Genomic DNA, 19,293 nt, shown 5'->3' with positions numbered 1-19,293 from the left:
TTAGATTCCATATATATGTGTTAGCATACGGTATTTGTTTTTCTCCTTCTGACTTACTTCACTCTGTATGACAGACTCTAGGTCCATCCACCTCACTACAAATAACTCAATTTCGTTTCTTTTTATGGCTGAGTTGCATTCCATTGTATATATATGTGCCACATCTTCTTTATCCATTCATCTGTCGACGGACACTTAGGTTGCTTCCATGTCCCGGGTATTTTTAGTAATGCTGCAATGAACATTGTGGTACATGACTCTTTTTGAATTATGGTTTTCTCAGAGTATGTGCCCAGTACTCCCACAAATTAACTAAGTAAAATACCAAAAAAAGCATACTTTTTTAAAATTCTTTTTTGTTTTTTTGGAAGTATAGTTGATTTACAATGTTGTGTTAGTTTCTGGTGTACAGCAAAGTGATTTGGTTTTATGTAAATATATATATATAAATTATATATATTATGTATATGTTATTTTTCAGATTCTTTTCCATTATAGGTTATTACAAGATAATGAATATAGTTCCCATAGGTTATTACAGATAATGAATATAGTTCCCAGTTCTATACAGTAGGACCTTGTCATTTATCTGTACTGTATATAGTAGTGTCTATCTGCTAATCCCAAACTCCTAATTTATCCCTCCCACTCCCTTACCCTTTGATAACCATAAGTTCGAAAAAAGCATAGGTTTATACTTAACCTTATTTCAGAATCCTTTCAACTATTTAGGAAATTTAGTTGATCAGGATGAATAATTCAGGTGTAGGAATTTTCCTTTAAAAAAAAAAAAAGATTTCCCTTCTGAATCATGTCTGCTAATCCAGATCTAGTTATTTTCTAAGTGGATGAAACATCTTTTCTCTCAACTCTTCTTCCCAGCAATATATCCTTGAGAAGTAAAAAGCAAGCAAACGAAAAACGTAAAGACTAAACACAGTCGATTCTTTACCATAAAATATTTGAAACAAAGAACTTCTCAGACTTGGTTTTCAAAAGATTTGCAAAAATAAATCCATGCAAACATATGGCACAGGAATGTCCTTTCCAATTCAGACCTGAGAATATAAATAAATTGGTATTTCTCCTTTTATTCTCTGAATAAGAACTGGGTTTTAGCCATGAACAAGAAACTGCCCTTAAAAGTTACATAATTTTTCTTCTTTCTTTTTCAACAGGGGACTTATTACATTTGAAAATAAAACCTATATTTTGGAGCCAATGAAAAATGAAACCAACAGATACAAACTCTTCCCAGTGGAGGACCTGCAGAGCACCTGGGGATCCTGCGGATCAAACACAACGGGCCTCGCTATGCATGACAGGCTCCCAGTGCCCTCCCAGACCTGGACAAGAAGGGTAGGAGGAAAACCCCACGTGGTGTCTCTGGGGAGCTGGGGGCTCCAGCTAGGGACACCCACTGCTAGGCCATCTGGAGAAATTTTGCCATTTGTATCTGAGGGATGGAGTTATTACCCAGTTTATCTGGAGGTGGTTGCTATGATGTGGGCAGAACATAATCAGATGCTGAAAGCTCCATCGTTGTATTAAACGTCAGCCTCAGACTCATTAACCTATGCTGGGTAGAGTTCAGCTCAGAGGATACAAAATCACATCTCCGGTGAGAACCTTCTGGGCCTAGACCCAGGAGTCTGCCCCACCGTTGGGCCCCTCCATGGTACACAGAACTGGACCGGAACCTCCACACCCTTGGGCAGCTCTCCCTTCTATGGGAAGAGACAGACAATATGGAGGTTGTGCCAATGCAAAATTAGGGTCTTCATAATTAGGGTCTTCATTAGGATTTGCACAGCATTCCCTGCCACTGCCCACTCGCCTGCCCTGGGTCTTGGTCCAGCAGTGTGGCTGAGGGGTGGTGTTTGCCCCCAGTCCATACTAGGGGGCGCCTGTCCCACTTCCCTCGAGGGGTCTCTGCTTTCTGGCCACCTGCCCCTGGGTCTGCTCATCACAGGTCTTGCCTTCTGCTGCAGGACTGGAGAGAGTAGTTTCCCTAATGGAGTCTGGACCACAGATGTCCCTCCTGACTAAGAGGTCACCCCCTGGTGCAGCACCAGGAAACCTGCACCCCGAATGGCTGCCTGACCCCTTTACATCAGTATCACGTGGGCTCCACAGACCGCAGCAGCAGAACTCTTAAAAAGGAGTAAGGGTAGCCACATCGGGCTGGAGGCCCTGAACTCAAAGGACTGCAACCCGATAGGAAGTTATCAACGACTTCCTGATTTTTCGTCTCTATCTTTCCTGTTCCTCTATTGACAAGAAATGAAGAATTCCTAGATATGATGTCACTTAATGATGTGCTTACACTTGATGGTCTGGGGACATGTTTTCAAGGTTCCCTTTGACACTCTTTGTCCTTCCTGACTTTAACTTGAGCGTGACACTGCTTACCACTCAACACTTCATAAATATTGTGCCTCTTTTCATTCCTAATCCTTTTTCCCAATTCAAACAGTCAACGTTATCCTAAGAGATTTCTTCTCCTTCTTAAAATTTTCCTCCTACCTGTGGAGAGGTGTGTGTTCCCCTAACCTGCTTTTAACTGAACTGCTTTAGGACTTTTCATTTTAACTTTACATTCACTCTTTCCATCCTGATTCCACCTCTAAGGCCCTAACTTCCTCTGTTTGTTAACGTGCTCCCAAGGTTTTCTGCAGCAGGTGCTTGCAAGCTCTTTTTTTCTTGTTTTTCCCCATCACACCCCGTCGGGCACTGTGGCCAACTTTGACGTTGACACCCGGCAGTAGGGCTGAATCTCCATACCCGAGAAAAGGACGTGAAAAGCGCCCCCACCTCCCCCATCAGCAGCAGCTTGACAGAATCTTCTTCCCGCTCTCCTCCCCTGAGCCATCTTAGAGTGACAGATTTAAGAGATGGAATCCCAAAGACCAGCCTCTGTGGTCCCAGGGCATGTTTGTTTCACGCTTACTCTTGCCTTTGATTCCAGACCTCAGATAAGATGTGATGAGGCCGTAGCTTTCACAGTCCTAAACAAGTAGCACATTTGCATTTTGTTTTCCAGGCGTCCTGATCTGAGTACCTTGTTGATCACACGGTATCCACCTTGTGAGATTTATAACTTGACAGTTTAAACGGCACTCAGATATGTTTGCCATTTCATTTGGAAGTCAGTCCTGACTCGGGCAGGCCTTGCCAGCCAGATTTTAATTCTTTAACTAAGCTTACGGCTCCCTAGAACTAGGATTGGCACAGTAATTTCCAGTCATTTTGACGTGTAGAGAGATGGAGAAAACCTGAATAACAATGGTGTTTTTTTAATTATGCATATGCAAGTGTAAATGAACCTTTAAATTGTAAAAGGGAGGCATTGCAGGCACTTCAACTCCCTTCTCAGTTCTCAATATTCCTCTCTAGAAATAGTCGGGATTGTTTTTACGGAAGAGAAAATGGCTCTGACTTAAAGCACATCTATATTGTGAAAACAATACAAAAAACAATTTTCAAATAACTGGAATATGTGAGAATTGAAATTATACACAGACAGTTTGGGGCAGTACCTATGGGAAATATGAAAGGGAAATACTCATGTTCTATGCCCCTTACCTGCCAGACTTAACACTGCCTTTATTTACACTCAAAAATCAATGTAACTGCATCTAACTCATCCAGTTTATGCACTGCAGCAACTACATTTGCTTTTTCCCCAGCATTTTTCTGCCCCTACTAAATGTTAACTGTTGCACAGATTGGCTTGCAGACTGAGATTTTTCTGCAGATGTGTGTGTTTTTCTTCAAAAAGCAGCAGGAATAAGTCTGCACTCGGGGTGTGCACTGGCTATAATATAAGCTTGAGCTATGGTTTGTCATTTTTACAAGGCTTTACATTAGACTTTAGTGAGAACCCAAGTTGCTTCTGGAAGGGTGCCTGCAGTCAGAGGGCTTCCTCGCCGGTTCCCTCCTCTGCAGCTTTTTAAGTCCAGCCTGCAGAGCCCCTGCCACTCAGCCCTCCTGTGACTGCTCCCTCCCTCTCCATCAGCTGTTCATTCAAAAATGCAAACGAATTTTAACACAAGCCTGAGCAGACTATAAAGAAGGTGAAGGCCATAAATCTGCTACTGGAGAAAATCACATAGTACATCCCGAAGGCAAATGTAAATTATTTTTGAATTATCCTCTCCGGGGATTATCTGTGCTATTGTTCCCCTCCACTAGTATGGATAATTAGGAGTCAAATGTAAAAGTCAGTGCCTTCTCTAGAAAGCCATGTTTGCTTGGGCTACTGAGTTCAAATAAGACATCTGGTCAGGGAGACCCTGTCGTTTTCTCAAAGGCAGCCACTCTGAAATGGACCAGAGCTGTTGCTTTTGGGTTTCTAGACAGGCTGCCATATTGGTTTAACGGAAGTCACAGTAGTGATGGTGGGAGTAGTATTAACAGTAATGTGTATTATCTGTAGAGTCTAGTAGTAGTTGAATATCTGGAACTGGCCAGAACCATTGGAAAACTTGTTAATTAGAGCAGGCATGTTTAATTTTTCTCTAATATAACCACCCTCACCTCTGTACCTCCTCTAAGAGGCCATACATACCAAGTTCCTTTACTGCCTTGGTCGTTCTTAAATCTTGGTGGATAACAGAGCCAGCACTGCTATTGCTTCCTCGGCCCTGAGCTCTGAGCATCTCTCGGTGTGAACCGAGGTTCCAAAATATCCAGGTGTGGCTTCCTATTGACTCTTGTACGGATTGAAACTCTAGATGAGTAAATAACAGCTCTCACTTCTGCCACTGGCGTTTTAGACTCAATTTCAATACTTTGCATCTGTCCCCATTAACATTCAGTTCATCAGATTCGGCCCATTCTTCCAGCATGTGTCTCGTTTGCTTGCTGGTTCTGCAGCCTGTGTTACTAGCCAGACCTCAGAGGCTGCACCCCACGCAGATATGATCTGTGTGCTTGGTCCCCGTGCAAATCGTTGGTAAGGATGGTAGAGATGACCTTTCGCAGCAGAGACCAGGACTCAGTTCATACATATTCATAACGTGGCCTGAGAGTCAAGGCACGGAGCCTGGCTTGAGCCACAACAATGATCTTTCTTTACTCAGAGGAAGTGAAACCAAACTTCTGACTCATCAAATTTGCTGATCTTCCCGTCTATGGAAATGGTCCTGGTTCCATTGTTATTGTTTTGTTGTTGTTGTTTGGTTAAAACACCCAACTTGAATCTGTTTGCCTGTCTCCATCCGTACAGCCTCAAACTGTCACCAGCGCTCACCTGCGCCCTCCACTTCCCCTATGGTCCCCCGATAATCCATTCTCCTCCCAGCAGCCAGAGTGATGTGTAAAGAGCCTCACATTCAGGGGTCCCCCACTGCTCCCCGATAATTAGATTACCGGCCAGCCTCCTCACCATGGCCCCTGTCCTCTGTCTCCATCTTCAGCCACATCTCATCCACACTTTGCCCTCACTCACCAGACGATAGCCATCCTGCCCGCTGCTACAACACTCCAAGCTCTCCCCAGCCTCAGGACTTGTGCTGTGTTATCCCGTCTCCTTGAAACACCATCTCAGGGACCTGGCCCATAGGAAGAGAGAGTTGCAATGAGAATTTATTGTCACCCTCATCTCGACTTGTTTTCTGACTCGGGTTGAGTTAAGTTCCCAATGCCAGAGTTCTTGCTGTAACATGTGTAGGGGTCATTCTCCCCGAGAACTTGGCTGTGATGACTTTGAGAGGCCCAGGACCAGCTTCCTGCTTGAGCAAGTCTCAAAGAACCCCTCGGTCTGCACCTCGGAGTAGAGAGTGGTTGGGCCATTCTCAGAAGCTTATATACTCTTATCTGTTTGGGGAAGGGCTTTTGTTTATCATCACCCCCCCCAAATGAAAATTCAATCAAGCAGCCAGTTTCAAATGTTGCTCTGTATATCAAACATTTTAAATATGATTTTTTTAACCGGATAGCCCAGATAGGTGGAAATCATGTGGAGGTAATTTAAGCCTCTCTGTGTGTGCAGCTGAGGGAAGAAGGAACCTTTGGGGCCATGAGCCAGCCACTCCCCCATGGCTTTCTATTATTATGTGGCTAGGTTTCTCTCTGAGCTAGCAATTCTCTGCATTCATGAGACAATTTGGACTTCTCTGAAAACTGCAGAGACAGGAAAATTGGGTTCATGTGTTTGTTTTCATTATCTCGAATTGTGTATTTTCTAAATGATGATCCAAGGCCATTTGGAAATATCCCCTGGTCGTTTATTTCACCCCTTTGCAGTCTGAAAGGTGTAAACATCTGAACAACCAGGGCTCTCCCTATGAGTTTTATAATGGGAGGCTAGTTTATTTTTTCTTTAATAGAGCTGTATTTTCTTCTGTAAGATGAGCTGAATCTGTTAATGGTAAATCAGGGAATGATGGGGGGAAAAGAGGCTTCTGCTTTCCACACCTGAATAAGGAGAAGGGGCAAGATCTTCACACTTCGAGAAGGTGTCTCATTTTGCATATACCAGTGGGTACTGCTGGGGCTAATCTTCTTTCCTTTGTGTGTACGTAGTTACACCATAAAGCATGCCTACAACGTATAGTTACAAAGCTTAACTTTTCTCCCTTGTAACGTTGTAAAAGTATGAGAAATTATACCTTTCATGGTGCTTTATTTTTCCTTCCTCCATAAGGTTTCCAGATTTCTTTAGGGATACCTAAATTCATGAATCAGCACAGCTGGGCCGCAAGGAGGAACACTGCTATGATACAAACATTTTTCCTGTAAAAATCTGTTTGGAAGATCCCGGACTGATGGGGATTTGTTTTATAAAAGATGTTTCCCTCAGGATTATGTGACTGGAAAGCTGATTCAAAGCATGCCTTGGTCATTTTTGCTTTTGTCTGAAAGGGTGGTTATAACATGCAAGTTTTCCACGTTAAGCAGTGTGTGTAGTTAACTCATACAGCAGCGATATCAGTTACGAGGGCTGAGACCAGTTCAACCCTCATTTCCTCCGACTGCATTTTATTGCAGAAACTGGAGGCTTTGTTTTTTGTTTTGAATGTTTGCTTCTTGAGACCACCCTCCATGAATTGCTTTTTTTTCTCCTGAAAGTGCCTTTGGGATTCTCCCAGTAATTCATGGAAGAGTACGAATGTTTTTGGAAGAAACGTGATTAAAATGTCACCCACTTCAGAGGCCGCCTTGATTTGGGAGGGAGTTCGTATTGGGCTGTCTGCATCATCTTCGGCCCCTACCCCTTGATATACAATTTCTGTCTTCTTCTCAACTGTTGCACTCCTACCAATCCTTTTTCTCCAGTGGCATGTTTCAGTCTTTTTTTTTTTTTTTTCTCTTGACACTGTTTCTTCCTATTCTGTTTCTCTTGTTCCTTTCTGGTTTTCCTCCTAGCACCATCTTCTCGCCTGGTTCTGTTCCCCATTTATCCACCTGGCTGTTCCCTATTCTTCCTTTGCTTCTAACCAGATTTTTAAATGATCACCTGCAGAAATCAGCTCCCTGGAATGGACTACTCAGTGTTTCCCCAGGAGGGCTACGCAGTCCCTGCTCAAAATATATTCGCTTTATATATCAGCTTTTCCCACATCACAAAACTAAACCACAAAGGCAAAGGGAACACCCTTGAGACCCTAATTCCAGCATCTTCTGTGGTGATCTTGAAATGTGCTACACCCAGCCCGAAATGAAGAGTTCATTGGCTCCTGTTCCAGAGAGAGCTTTGGTTTTGCTTGTTTACATATGTGTTCTGTTTAATAATGATCTCAACTTGTTCTGATCCTATAATCAGTGATTCAGCAGAAAGGTTAGATTCCTTTTTAAGGATTTCCCAGATGGAAATGGAAAGTGGCTGCTCACGTTGAGAAGGTTTTACAGAGGTTTTTGGGGTTGGAGGTGAACTTCTAGGTGAGACAGGGGTGTGGGAGCTGGTGATGTCGGGGAGGGGGGGTTCCCTAGTTCAAGGGCTTGAGTTGAGAGACATTGCCAGTGTTCAGGAAGCCCCAGAGAGGCAGTCAGGGAAATTAAACCCATGTTTACTTTTGGCAGCAAAAAAGAGAGACCCTCAAGACGACCAAGTATGTAGAGCTCGTTATTGTGGCAGACAACCGAGAGGTAAGAACTGTCTGAAATTTCTTGGTTGGTTTAAACCAAAAAAAGGGAAAAGAAAATGTTTAGCAAGTTATTACTTGCTTTATTTAACCTCATTTTCCACGAGGCCTTAAAAGCATTGTAAACAACCCATTGAAAAAAGTGGTTTCCTGATATTATAAAGTATAAAATATTAAAAATGTATCTGGTATTAACAAAATATTAGCAAGGACTGCAGAGTTGCCATGTAGCTAAGCTCTCCAAACAGGGAGAATTATTTGTGGGAAATGGCAGATGGTTTTAGAATGTATTCTAAAACACTTTTGGGAAAAGTTTAGTTTAAAAATGTCCGATATGTCCTAAACCAAAATGAATGAATGAATGAAGGCTGTAGACACAGCAGAAAAACCCTACCTTCCAAAGTAGGGCTTGATGCTGTATTAGTTTTTTTTTTTCTTTTAGTTAATTTTTAATTAGTTTTTTTTTTAGACTATCTTCCCTGTGTTCTTTTCTTGCCTCTACTACCTATTACGAATTAGGTGACGTTTTCTCCCAGACTGGCTCAACGCATATGAATGAAACAGATTTGACAATTTCACAGGCAACTGTTCCCACTCTGGAAGTTCAGATTAGCCGGGATAAGTGGGAATTTATTAACTTTTTATCCATTCTCTGTATTGTTTGACTTGTTGCCATGTGCTTCTATTACTTTCACTGTTTAATTTTTTAAAAACAAATATAAAGGAGATTTTGGAGGAAGTTAAAATCAAGTTGATGATATGAAGAATGGCTTTGGACTGCCTTCTGGTTGTCTGTTTTCTCTATGCCAAAACATGTCACTGCCTCCATCATTTATGAGGCTGGAAAATTTACAAAAGTTGCTGTCTTCTGAGCACTTGGCTTGGGTGAATTTCAGGGAGTTTCAGAAAGTCCCTGGATGGGGAAATTACTCGGCAGGATGGGAGCTTGCTTCACCATAAACCAGGGAGGGCCCTGGGGGATTTGCAGAGCCTGAGACTTCACATTTCCAGAAGCTGGGAAGATGAGATTTGACTGATAGTCTTGCCATTGTTAATGCTGACATTTAAAATTATTAAGTTTCAGAGGCAAGGGAAAGACCTGGAAAAAGTCAAACAACGATTAATAGAGATCGCTAACCACGTTGACAAGGTAAGTCCCTTGGGGGTAATTAGATCACTCACAGCATGTAAATGTTTGGGAACGAGGTGGAGGGAATGAAACACATCCCATCTGACTTAGGGAGGTCGGGTTCTGCCCCCGGTCCTGGGCTGGTACCAAACTTCCCCTTCTTCTGAGAATTCTTGGGGCCTGGAGCAGCTGCGGGAGATGCCACCCCACGCTCTCTGGACCTCGGTGGCCTTGGCATCCATCTCCCACCAGGCTCTCTTCTGGCCAGGAAGGCGTTTTGACCTCCCCAGTTAGATCCAGAACCCCAATAGGGTGTGTCTGACCCTCTTGAGAGCTCCAAGCAGGCCTCTTCCCAGGTCTCCCTGGGCAGGTCCCACAGGGCCCCTGAGGGTGAGCTGTCATTGATAAGGGACCCACGGGCTCCACAGTCCCAGGACACAGAAATCGGCTTTCGGCTCAATCGGCTGTCAGAAAATTCCTCACCGAGAACTCGGGAGGGAGCTCACCTTTGCAAAGGTCATTTCAGAGCTGGAAGAGATCCTGAAAGTCTGCTCTGACCCAGGTGTATTTGCTCGCCGACGCTCCTTACGCGACCTGTTCGCAAGGACGTGGTACCATCTACGCCACCCGCCTCCAGCGACAGACCCTGCAGGGAGAGTGTCGGGCTGTTTGGTGCTGAGGGCTCTCAGCCCAGAGCATGTTGGCGTCGCCTGGAAGCTTTCAAAGGCCTTGCTGCTCGGGTGTCTGGGTGGGGCCTGGAAATCAGGCTTTGTCGGCGCTCCCAGGTGGTTCTCACGTGCTATGTGGCTGGCAGCCCCTGTCCGAACGTAACCATAATTCTTAGCCATAGCCTGTCTCCTGCCTCTGAGGACAGTGGGAGAGGAAATGGGCCCCGGCTCATTGCTGAGTCTCTCGTGGCCGGGATTCTCTGAAATGCTCACACTTTACACGTAGCAGTTTGTGGATGCTTCACGGTAGCTATGTTTCCAAACAATCCTATTATATAATATTTAAAGTGAGTTTTCCAAGTTTTCGGGAAAATGACAACAAAAGCCTTCCAGAGATTCCACTCCCCTCTACAGGGACTTACGGGCAGTACCGAGCAGCGTGCATAGGAATTCGGAATGCATCGGATGTGGTCCGTCTGTTCAGGGAGGTCACAGCTTCGTGGGGAAGCAGACCCATCAGCCACTTAGCATGGACCGGCGTGATGGGAACCGGGTCGGTGCTGTCAATCGGGTGCTGTGGGGGTGCAGAAGAGAATCGCTCGCTTCTTCCCTGGGGGTCGGGGAGGCTTTGCAGGGAGGCGGTTTTGCAAGGCCAGTGACGTTTCACCAGGAGCACAGGCGGTGGGGGGGGGCGGGGCCTGGCTTACTCCCCACGAGTCTGGACGTGGCGAGTAACTCCATCTGACTAAGCGGGGTGTGTGTGTGTGTGTGTGTGTGTGTGTGTAGCATAATTGTGTGTGTGCGTGTGTAGCATAATTGTGTGTGCGTGTGTGTGTATGTGTGTAGCATAATTGTGTGTGTGCGTAGCATAATTGTGTGTGTGCGTGTAGCATAATTGTGTGCGTGTAGCATAATTGTGTGTGTGTGTGTGTGTAGCATAATTGTGTGTGTGTGGCATAATTGTGTGTGTGTGTGTGTATGTGTGTAGCATAATTGTGTGTGTGCGTGTGTGTGTAGCATAATTGTGTTGTGTGTGTGCGTGTGTGTGTGTAGCATAATTGTGTGTGTGTAGCATAATTGTGTGTGTGCGTGTGTGTGTGTGTCTGTGTGCGTGTAGCATAATTGTGTGTGTGTGTATGTGTGTGTGTATGTGGCATAATTGTGTGTGCGTGTGCACAGCTAGGGCAGGAACAGATGAAGCTGCAGGGGATTCAGTGACAGGGCCCTGAATGCCCTGCGGAGCCATCTAGACCCCATCGGGATTTTATTCTGCCGTCAGGGGAGAGCAAGGTGAATGTTTTTAAGCAGGGGAGACACACAGGATCACACACAGCTGTGCCTGCAGTTAGTGTGGAGGATGGAGTTACCAAAGACAAATACAGCTGGTAGGCGTCTATTGTACAGAAATTATGAAGATCTGACCCGGGGCTGGGGAAGTGGGGATGTGAGAAAGACGAGGATTTAGAGACATTTGAAGGGATGGTTCCTAATAAATGTATTGAGCAGTTGCTACGTGCCAGGTTCTAAGTGCTTTGCAGACACTCCCGGCTGGATACCAGTATTCCCATTTTTATAGCGGAGGTTTGCAGAGGCTAGTTAAGTAATCAGCACATGTTTAAACAGCATTGAAAGGCAGCCCCAGAAATAAGCCCTGGTCTCCTCTGCAGGAGTTTTTGACCTTGACTCTACTGCTTACTGTGGATCCCAGCCCTCCGTGACTGGGCAGAAGCAGAGACTGAGATGAGCAGGGGCCCCGGTGAGCCCAACTTTGGGACGACAGGTGAAAGAGGCTTGGTACCCAAAGAAGCGAGAGCGGGAGTCTCCTGGGGTACCCTGAGCAGTCAGAGGTCAGGGCCTGGTGCTCAGAGAGAGGCTCTGGCTGGATGGAACTTTCGGAAAGCGGGAGAAAACACAGATGGCCGATGGCACCCTGAGAGGATACCGTCCTCGTCCACCAGAACTTTTAGGCAGGTCAGACCCCCAGGCAGCCCAAGCTTGCTGATATATTTTGAATAGCTACTTTTTGAAAATTAAACTTTATCCTAAAGTCAAGTGGATGCAGGAGAATTTTTGTAAACGGCAAGTCCTTCTGGCAGGGAGGGTGAGGGATGGATCCCGGAGGTTATACCAGAGACCGTAGGAGTCAGACATGGTTCTCAGTCTGGGCTGGGCATTAGAACGCCCTGGAAAGGTGTGTGTGTGTGTGTGTGTGTGTGTGTCTATATGTTTGTCTTCAAAATGCTGATTCCAAGTCTCAGTCCAGGGACTCTGGTTTGATTGGCCTGGGTGAGGCCTTGGGCGAGTACATTCCAGGCACCTCCAGTGAGATGGGACAACATCCAGATGAAAACAAAGAATTCAAGTACTTCTTAGGCCTCGGAAGTAAACGGAAACCATGAACCATATTAAACTCGGGCTGGTAATTGCTGAAATCCTATTCTAAGGTGATGCTCTTGGTCTTCCGTGTTTGTGTTTCTTTATATATTATTCTGCATTATATTTGCTTCAGTTTGCAAAACCAGAAATGAGCAACTGGAGATTTGTTAATAATCGGCCCTGGTAATTAAAGAACAATATATCCGAGGAAAGTCCTGACAAGACTCAGTGGAGTTCACCAGCCTGCCTGTTCTTGTGTTTCCGGCAAGGAGAAAGCTGAATTGCTGAGCGCACATGTGTGTCTGTCCCCAGCAGACCCTGAAGACCCACTGGGGGTACCCGGTCTCCTTGGGATGTTCTGTTCACCCAAGTCTACTAACTGACGGGCCCTGGGCTCTAGCAAGTATGCCAAAGTTTAGTTTTGCAACTGCAAGTGGGAGCATCTTGGCTTAAAAAACAATGACTGTTCCAGTGGCAACTTCCTCATTTGCGGAAATCTTGGCTCTTCTTAGCTATTCTTAACTAATAACTACTTGGCCGGCTGCGCTGGCTTGAAGGGAAAAGGGAAAAGCACATCCCAGACTGAGAGTCCGAGAAGTGATCTAGGGACAGAGGCGACATTCAGAAATGTTCAGGCAATGCCCCTGTGTGTGCAACACGGAGAGCGTGTCCGATGCTGTACTGGCAGACAAACCCTTTACATGGCAGGTAAGACACTCCCCCAGGCCCCAGTTATACTGCAGGGCGGGGAGTAGCGGGGTGTGTGGCTGCCCAAGTAAGTGACAGCCTCTTTGGCTTCTCCCCTCCAATCTGTCCTGCTTCTTACTCATGACGAAGTCAGTGACAGCGGCACATCCGTTCAGGCTGCACCTCTGTGACCCCCTTCTGAAGGACTCATCTTCCGTGCGTTTAACTTCAGGCGTTTTCCCTCTTGTGTGAGTCCTCATCCCCCGCTTCTCAAACCAGTTGCCTGAGGGGTGCACATTCCCGTGTTGGACCCCAGCAGACCTCCCTGTAATCCTACCCATGTTTTCTCAGATCCGCTTCTTCTAGAAAGCCTTCTTTGAGCCCTCAAGCCCAGCATCCCCTGAACTTCCTGTTTGCACCCTTCTTGGCCGTTCACTCGATTGGCATTTACTGGAATAATGGCTACGTATCCCCTGCCTTGAGCCTCTTGCTGACCTCTGAGCGTTTGGGAGCCAAGGGCAAGGGTGTCCTAATCCTTGCTCTCTGTACCAGTGCCAAGCCTGGCATACAGCCAGATATTTGCCGTGGCTATGTTAATGGGTGAATCAATTCAGCTGGTCTTGGACGGTGTCCACATGCATCCCGGGATTCATAGGCCAGGCAGGCGGCTGCCAAGCTCCAGTTGTACTTCTCTCTGGGCCTGGGGTCGCAGTGGATCATCTCGGAAGGGAATCTCAGTACTCGCCCTTACCTGGCTGGGTGACTTAGTGGTTTAGAACCTGGGCACCAGCCTGCCTATGCTTAAACCCGGCTACGCCAGTCGTGTCTCGAGTGGTCTACCTGGTCCCTCCTTGTCTCAACGTCCTTGACCGTAACGTGGAAATAATTATAGTTCTTAACTCGCAGAGTGCTGTGAGGACTGAGAGAGCTACGGCCTGGAAGGCACGTGGCACTGTGCCTAGGATGTTGGAAATGCTCATTAAGTGTTAGCTGTGGTCATTGTTATTAGGAAGAACCGAAAGGAAGCCGTCGGCAGAGCCCTGGGAAGAGCATCCCAACAGGCAGCAGTGGAACTGCTGTGATGACATGATGTGAGTTTAGCGTATGCGACAGCTGACCAACAGCACCAGTCTTGAGAGGAGGGACTGTATTTTATGCCTCTAGATATGAAATCTGTTCTGTGATTTGAGGGGGCTAATAAATGGAAACTACAACCCATTATTATTATGAAAAGACCCTTGATTAGTAAGCCCCCAAGCCAGCTCTGAGAAATGATGACAGTTAGACCTTGACAGACTGTAGTGACCACTTCCCTAGGACACTCTCCAGAGGCCAACATAGTGTCCCCAGCACAGATGACGACCCTGCAGCCCACACGGGGCATCCGACCCTGAGGATGTCACTTGGCAGGCTGGTGTGGACGCCGGCACCGGACCGCCTGCGTTTCTGCCTTCTGATGACTGTTGTCTGTAACACAGCCGAAAGTGTAAGCTCTCCAGTGAAGCACAGCCGCCAGGCATGTGCGTTCAGAGTCCGGATGGGGCCAGGACCTTGATTTTGCCTGGAAAGCCTGGGCTGGGAGCTCGCAAGTGGATACCGCAGGCCAAGCAATTCTTGATTAAAAACAAGCTGTAAGGCAGCATTTAGGTCGTATAATTGTCTCATTAACTTATTAATGTAATGCCCATAATTGTTATCTGCTTGAAACCAACTTGGACCGCCGTGATCAGTTTAGACTCTGTGACGTAGTTTGTGCTTTAGTCACGTTCTTCTGCTAGCCTAATGCTCACCAGATGACTAGGGAGAGATCAGCAAGGGAGAAGATGAACTTGCCTTTTGTGGGTCAGAACCCGGGGTCAGTGCTGAACCGCATGGAGTTTATTGCCCTTGAGCTCAGCACGTTGGAATGGGGCTTAACTATCAGAGGCGGAGCTTCTGTGATTTTTGTTATTTGCTGGCTCAGAGGCTTCTAGCAACTAAGAATAGGACCTGCTCCCATCTGGAGCTTGACTTTAGCTGCCACATCTTTCTCCTTGGCTGCCTGGAGTATCAGAAGATGAGGATGTTCTCATTGCGCACTGCCTTACACATCGCAGGCTTTGAAAGATTGTGCAGCCAGCCAGATGATTCCCACTTCCTTGCGCCCTGGACCCTGAGCAAAGGGCCGTCTCCGTGTCTGTGTGATACCATGGGGGTAGCAAGGTAGTCGGGGGCAATGGGGAGTTCTTACCTCTACCCTGACCCCTCATCCTGCCCTAGTAAGCTCGTCTGGGACAAAACTATCCCATAGACATTGGAAGAGTTGCTCTACCTGCTTCCAACCCAAGATGATCTGTTTGTGGAGAAAGGGCTGTAGGTTGAAGTCAGGACGCAGAAAGGTGGGAGGGCAGAAAAGCAAGAAGACTTGAAGTGAGCGGTATGCCCGAAAAAAGAGGAATTTCCTTTACCAGATCTTTGCCATGACGCTGTTGGGGTGCTGGCTGTGGGAAGGATGGTCCTCAAAGTTCCTGGAGAAGGGTTCTGTGCACGCCTTTATCACCCTGAAAGATATTGGTCTGTTCATTCAATTAAAACCTTCTGGGTCAGTTATAGGTGACAGAATATGATAGGGTCAGCAAAATCTTATTTTTTGCTGAAAAATTAATACAGATTCATTTTCAGTAACTCACAGGTAGAACATTTCTCTTAAAATGAACAAGTTACTGCGCTTGGCAGAGTGTCTGAAAGATCCTAATTCACTTACTGTTTTTCTTGCAGTAGATATGAACTGGCAGTCTTTAGCTGTAATGTAACGACTTTAGCAATAATAACACATCTAAACGCCCATTTCAAATCACCAGTGAATCGGGTGAAATGTGTGCTTCCCTACAAAATAAGGACAGACATCAGAAAGGCTGGTAACTCTAACATCTAATTGGTCAACCACATTTGAGAACCCAGTTAGCACATCACCTTGCATCAGACACTGAAAATATTCCTCCAGTTCTAACGCCACGGGAACAAGGGAGCACACAGAGAGTTTTCATGTCACGGCAATGAAGTTCAGAACTTGCCAATCTGTTCTACTCGGCACGGTGAGTTCTCATTAACGTGATCCCCCAGGGATGCCTGTCTTCTGTCTCCCTCAGTTTTACAGACCGCTGAACATTCGAATCGTGTTGGTGGGCGTAGAGGTGTGGAATGACATCGACAAATGCTCCATAAGTCAGGACCCATTCACGAGCCTCCACGAGTTTCTGGACTGGAGAAAGATGAAGCTTCTACCTCGCAAATCCCATGACAACGCGCAGCTTATCAGGTAAAGGCATCTGTTGTCTCTCCCTTGCTTAAAATAAAAGAGTGATCTTGGCACACCTGCGCTCCTTCTTAGCCTCACCTGACAGTCCATGAAGCTGCACATCGTTCAGCAGAGCACACTGACTGGACCAGGGGCAAAGGGGGCTTCTCAGCCCACACTGCGGGGCCGGGGTCGGGGGGAGGGGAGAGGCCATCTCGATTGAAATTGGGGGCTGTTGGAAAAGTCTTTCTTTGCATACCCTGGGAAAACTATCCCTCTGGCTGACGTCTTATTTCCTTCGTCGAACACCTGGACATTTCCTCTATGCAACTGTTTCTAGGCTTAGTCTTTTTTTTTTCCTCTTTTTTGGCGGCACCGCACAGCATGCGGGATCTTAGTTCAATCCCCGACCAGGCATTGAACCCGCGCCCCCTGCAGTGGAAGCGTGGAGTCTTAATCACTGGACCGCCAGGGAAGTCCCAAGTCTTTTTTTTTTTTAATACTATTAATCCATGAAGGTTTTTATTATGACTTCTCAAATTTAATTTACAGATTATATGTGTCATAAAGACAATCGAAATAACATTTTGATATTCACAAATACTTTTCTTTTTTTCATGTTTTTCTCTCATGTTTTTATTTATTTGTTTATTGACCTTTTCATTTCTTTTTTTTCAATTTTTATTTTATATTGGAGTGTAGTTGATTAACAGTGTTGTGTTAGTGTCAGGTGTACAGCAAAGCGATGCAGTTATACATATACGTGTATCTATTCTTTTTTGAATTCTTTTCCCATTTAAGTTATTACAGAATATTGAGCAGAGTTCCCTGTGCTATACAGTGGGTCCTTGTTGGTTATGTATTTTAAATATAGTGGTGTGTATATGTCAATCCCTAACTCCCAATTTATCCCTCCCTCTAGGCTTAGTCTTGATATAAAGTTGTCCTGAGTAGTATATTTTTTAAAAGCTCATTTTCTGTCATTATTAGTGAAAAATATTTATGCAAGATCTGAAGGCAGTACATTAGGGTGATCATTGTCAGCTGCCTGGAGAAAGAAAATCTTTATTCCTCCTGTTTTGCCGTTACTCTTGGTTTTCTAGATCAGAGAATACCAGCAGTGTCGCAGATTAACCTTGTGTTCTGTTGTTCAGTCAATGTGTATTGAGCACGAACGGGGAACAAAATGTGTTTTAGGGGCTTTGAACATAATGGTGACCAACATTGTAAACCTCCCCACTTTTGGGAGTCTCCAGTTTACTGGGAGAAGACGATAATAAACACAGACATTTCAGAGAGTGATAAGGGTCGTGAAGATAATAAAATGAGGGAAGGCACACCTATGATATAGTATAATACATTGGTAACATGTTACAGACACCTTTATATTTAAACAAAAAATATCATAATCTAAGTTGGTATGGAGTAGGTTTTTCCTAAACTGAACAGCTTTTTATTAAAATTCTTAAACAGTTTATGCCATTATTATGTTCTCATGTAGCTCATATCACTGAATTGAAAGCTTTAGGGTCAGAGACACTTTTCTTTGACAAATTGGATCTAGTTTACTGAACAGGTATGGGAAGCTGAAAAGCAGCCCTACACTAACCTCGCTTTCGAAAAGGCCTACATCTGAACTGAGGCTGTTGGCATTTCCTGATAATTTACTTTGGCCATTTCATAGGGTTGTTTTTTTTTTCCCACCCTGGATATTTGTGGTTGCCTCATATTTTATGCATTGATTAATCCTGAACTACTAAAAATAGAGTCAGATTGTTTTGTTTTGATTTTTTTCCCCCAAATGGAGTCTGTCCAACTTGAACATCTGGAAGTAAATTAGCCTCTTATATAACCTTATTTATATATATATATATATATATATATATAGGTATAATTATATCTGTTAAAACAGTCTATATAGATGTAAATATAAAAGCTGCAATCACTACTACTGTACATATGCGTGTAATAGGATGGCTGGTTGGCTGGATGGATAGATGGACGATTGGATACATACATACATACATAGGTGAGGTTATATTTTGTATATACTTATCCCATTTCATCCAATTGAGCACTGCTAAATATATAACTTTTCAAATAATATGTGTAATATCTATATATGTACGTGGCCAAGATAACATGGGTAAGTCATTTTTTCCCTTAAAGGAGATTCAGCAAATACAGTTTTTAATTTTTAATGCATGAGGTTGGAATTAATAGCATTGCATTAAAGAGGCCTTGATGTCATTACTCATTGATTAAGATTCCATATAGGGGAAAAGCCACACCTAAGCCATGAGCTCCCCTTCCGGAAGCTTCCTCCTGGGATGCCAAGGCTTTGTGGGTGCTAACTTCTATACTAACTCCAGAGGGTCAATCATTTTTCTGCCAATTTCACTTTTGCAAGCTATATTAGCAGGATATTTTGGAAGAGTTTGGGTTTCTGGCCTAATTGTAATGTTACCCAGGAAAGCAAAATTCAGCTGCAACAGAAAATCTAGTAAAGCATCTAATGCCTTTCATTTGTTAGCAGTGATTCTCTGTGACTCTTTTCAGCCCTAACATCAGCAGAGATTGTGTAAAAGGAACAGCTCCCCGCCCAGTTCATTAGAAAATAGCAGGATAACAACTTACAAATATGTAAGTCGTGACTAGTTGTCGTCCCAAGTCATGAAAACAAAAATCTGAAAGGATTAGGAGACGATGGTGAACTGGAAGATAAATTTTAGAAGAACCAAAGATAAAAATCACCTGTAAACATACTCTCCTGCAGCTATTTTCGTCTTCGCGTATGCTTGTGCAGTTTTCCTGTTGGAATGTAGGAATGTCCAACAGAATTTCAAATATTAGAAAATGTCCTTATACTTTTTTAAGAAAGTCCTTTCTTTTCTTTCTAGTGGAGTTTATTTCCAAGGGACCACCATCGGCATGGCGCCCATCATGAGCATGTGCACAGCAGAACAGTCCGGGGGAATCGTCATGGTAAGCCAGGAGCACCAAGGGTCCGACAGCGGAGTCCAGACCTGATTCTCTTGATGATTTCCCAGGAAATCTCTACTTTCATCA

At 44.8% G+C, this 19,293-nt stretch overlaps 1 protein-coding gene across 1 annotated transcript in view; it reads left to right on the top strand.

The window, feature by feature from the left end:
* The window catches only part of LOC102991696 (disintegrin and metalloproteinase domain-containing protein 12), a 698,539-nt gene that overhangs the window by 590,570 nt on the left and 88,676 nt on the right, over positions 1 to 19,293 (top strand). Inside the window, exons 9-13 of the mRNA XM_055081255.1 lie at positions 1,179 to 1,359; positions 8,026 to 8,091; positions 9,166 to 9,237; positions 16,076 to 16,245; positions 19,125 to 19,209. Coding sequence (XP_054937230.1) covers positions 1,179 to 1,359; positions 8,026 to 8,091; positions 9,166 to 9,237; positions 16,076 to 16,245; positions 19,125 to 19,209 — 574 coding nt within the window. The remainder of the gene's footprint in view (positions 1 to 1,178; positions 1,360 to 8,025; positions 8,092 to 9,165; positions 9,238 to 16,075; positions 16,246 to 19,124; positions 19,210 to 19,293) is intronic.

The sequence above is a fragment of the Physeter macrocephalus genome, chromosome 20 (assembly GCF_002837175.3).
Source record: "Physeter macrocephalus isolate SW-GA chromosome 20, ASM283717v5, whole genome shotgun sequence".
NCBI classification, from domain to species: Eukaryota; Metazoa; Chordata; class Mammalia; order Artiodactyla; family Physeteridae; genus Physeter; species Physeter macrocephalus.
The sequence above is the reverse complement of the archived record's forward strand: the minus strand, read 5'-3'. Positions and strand labels throughout refer to the sequence as shown.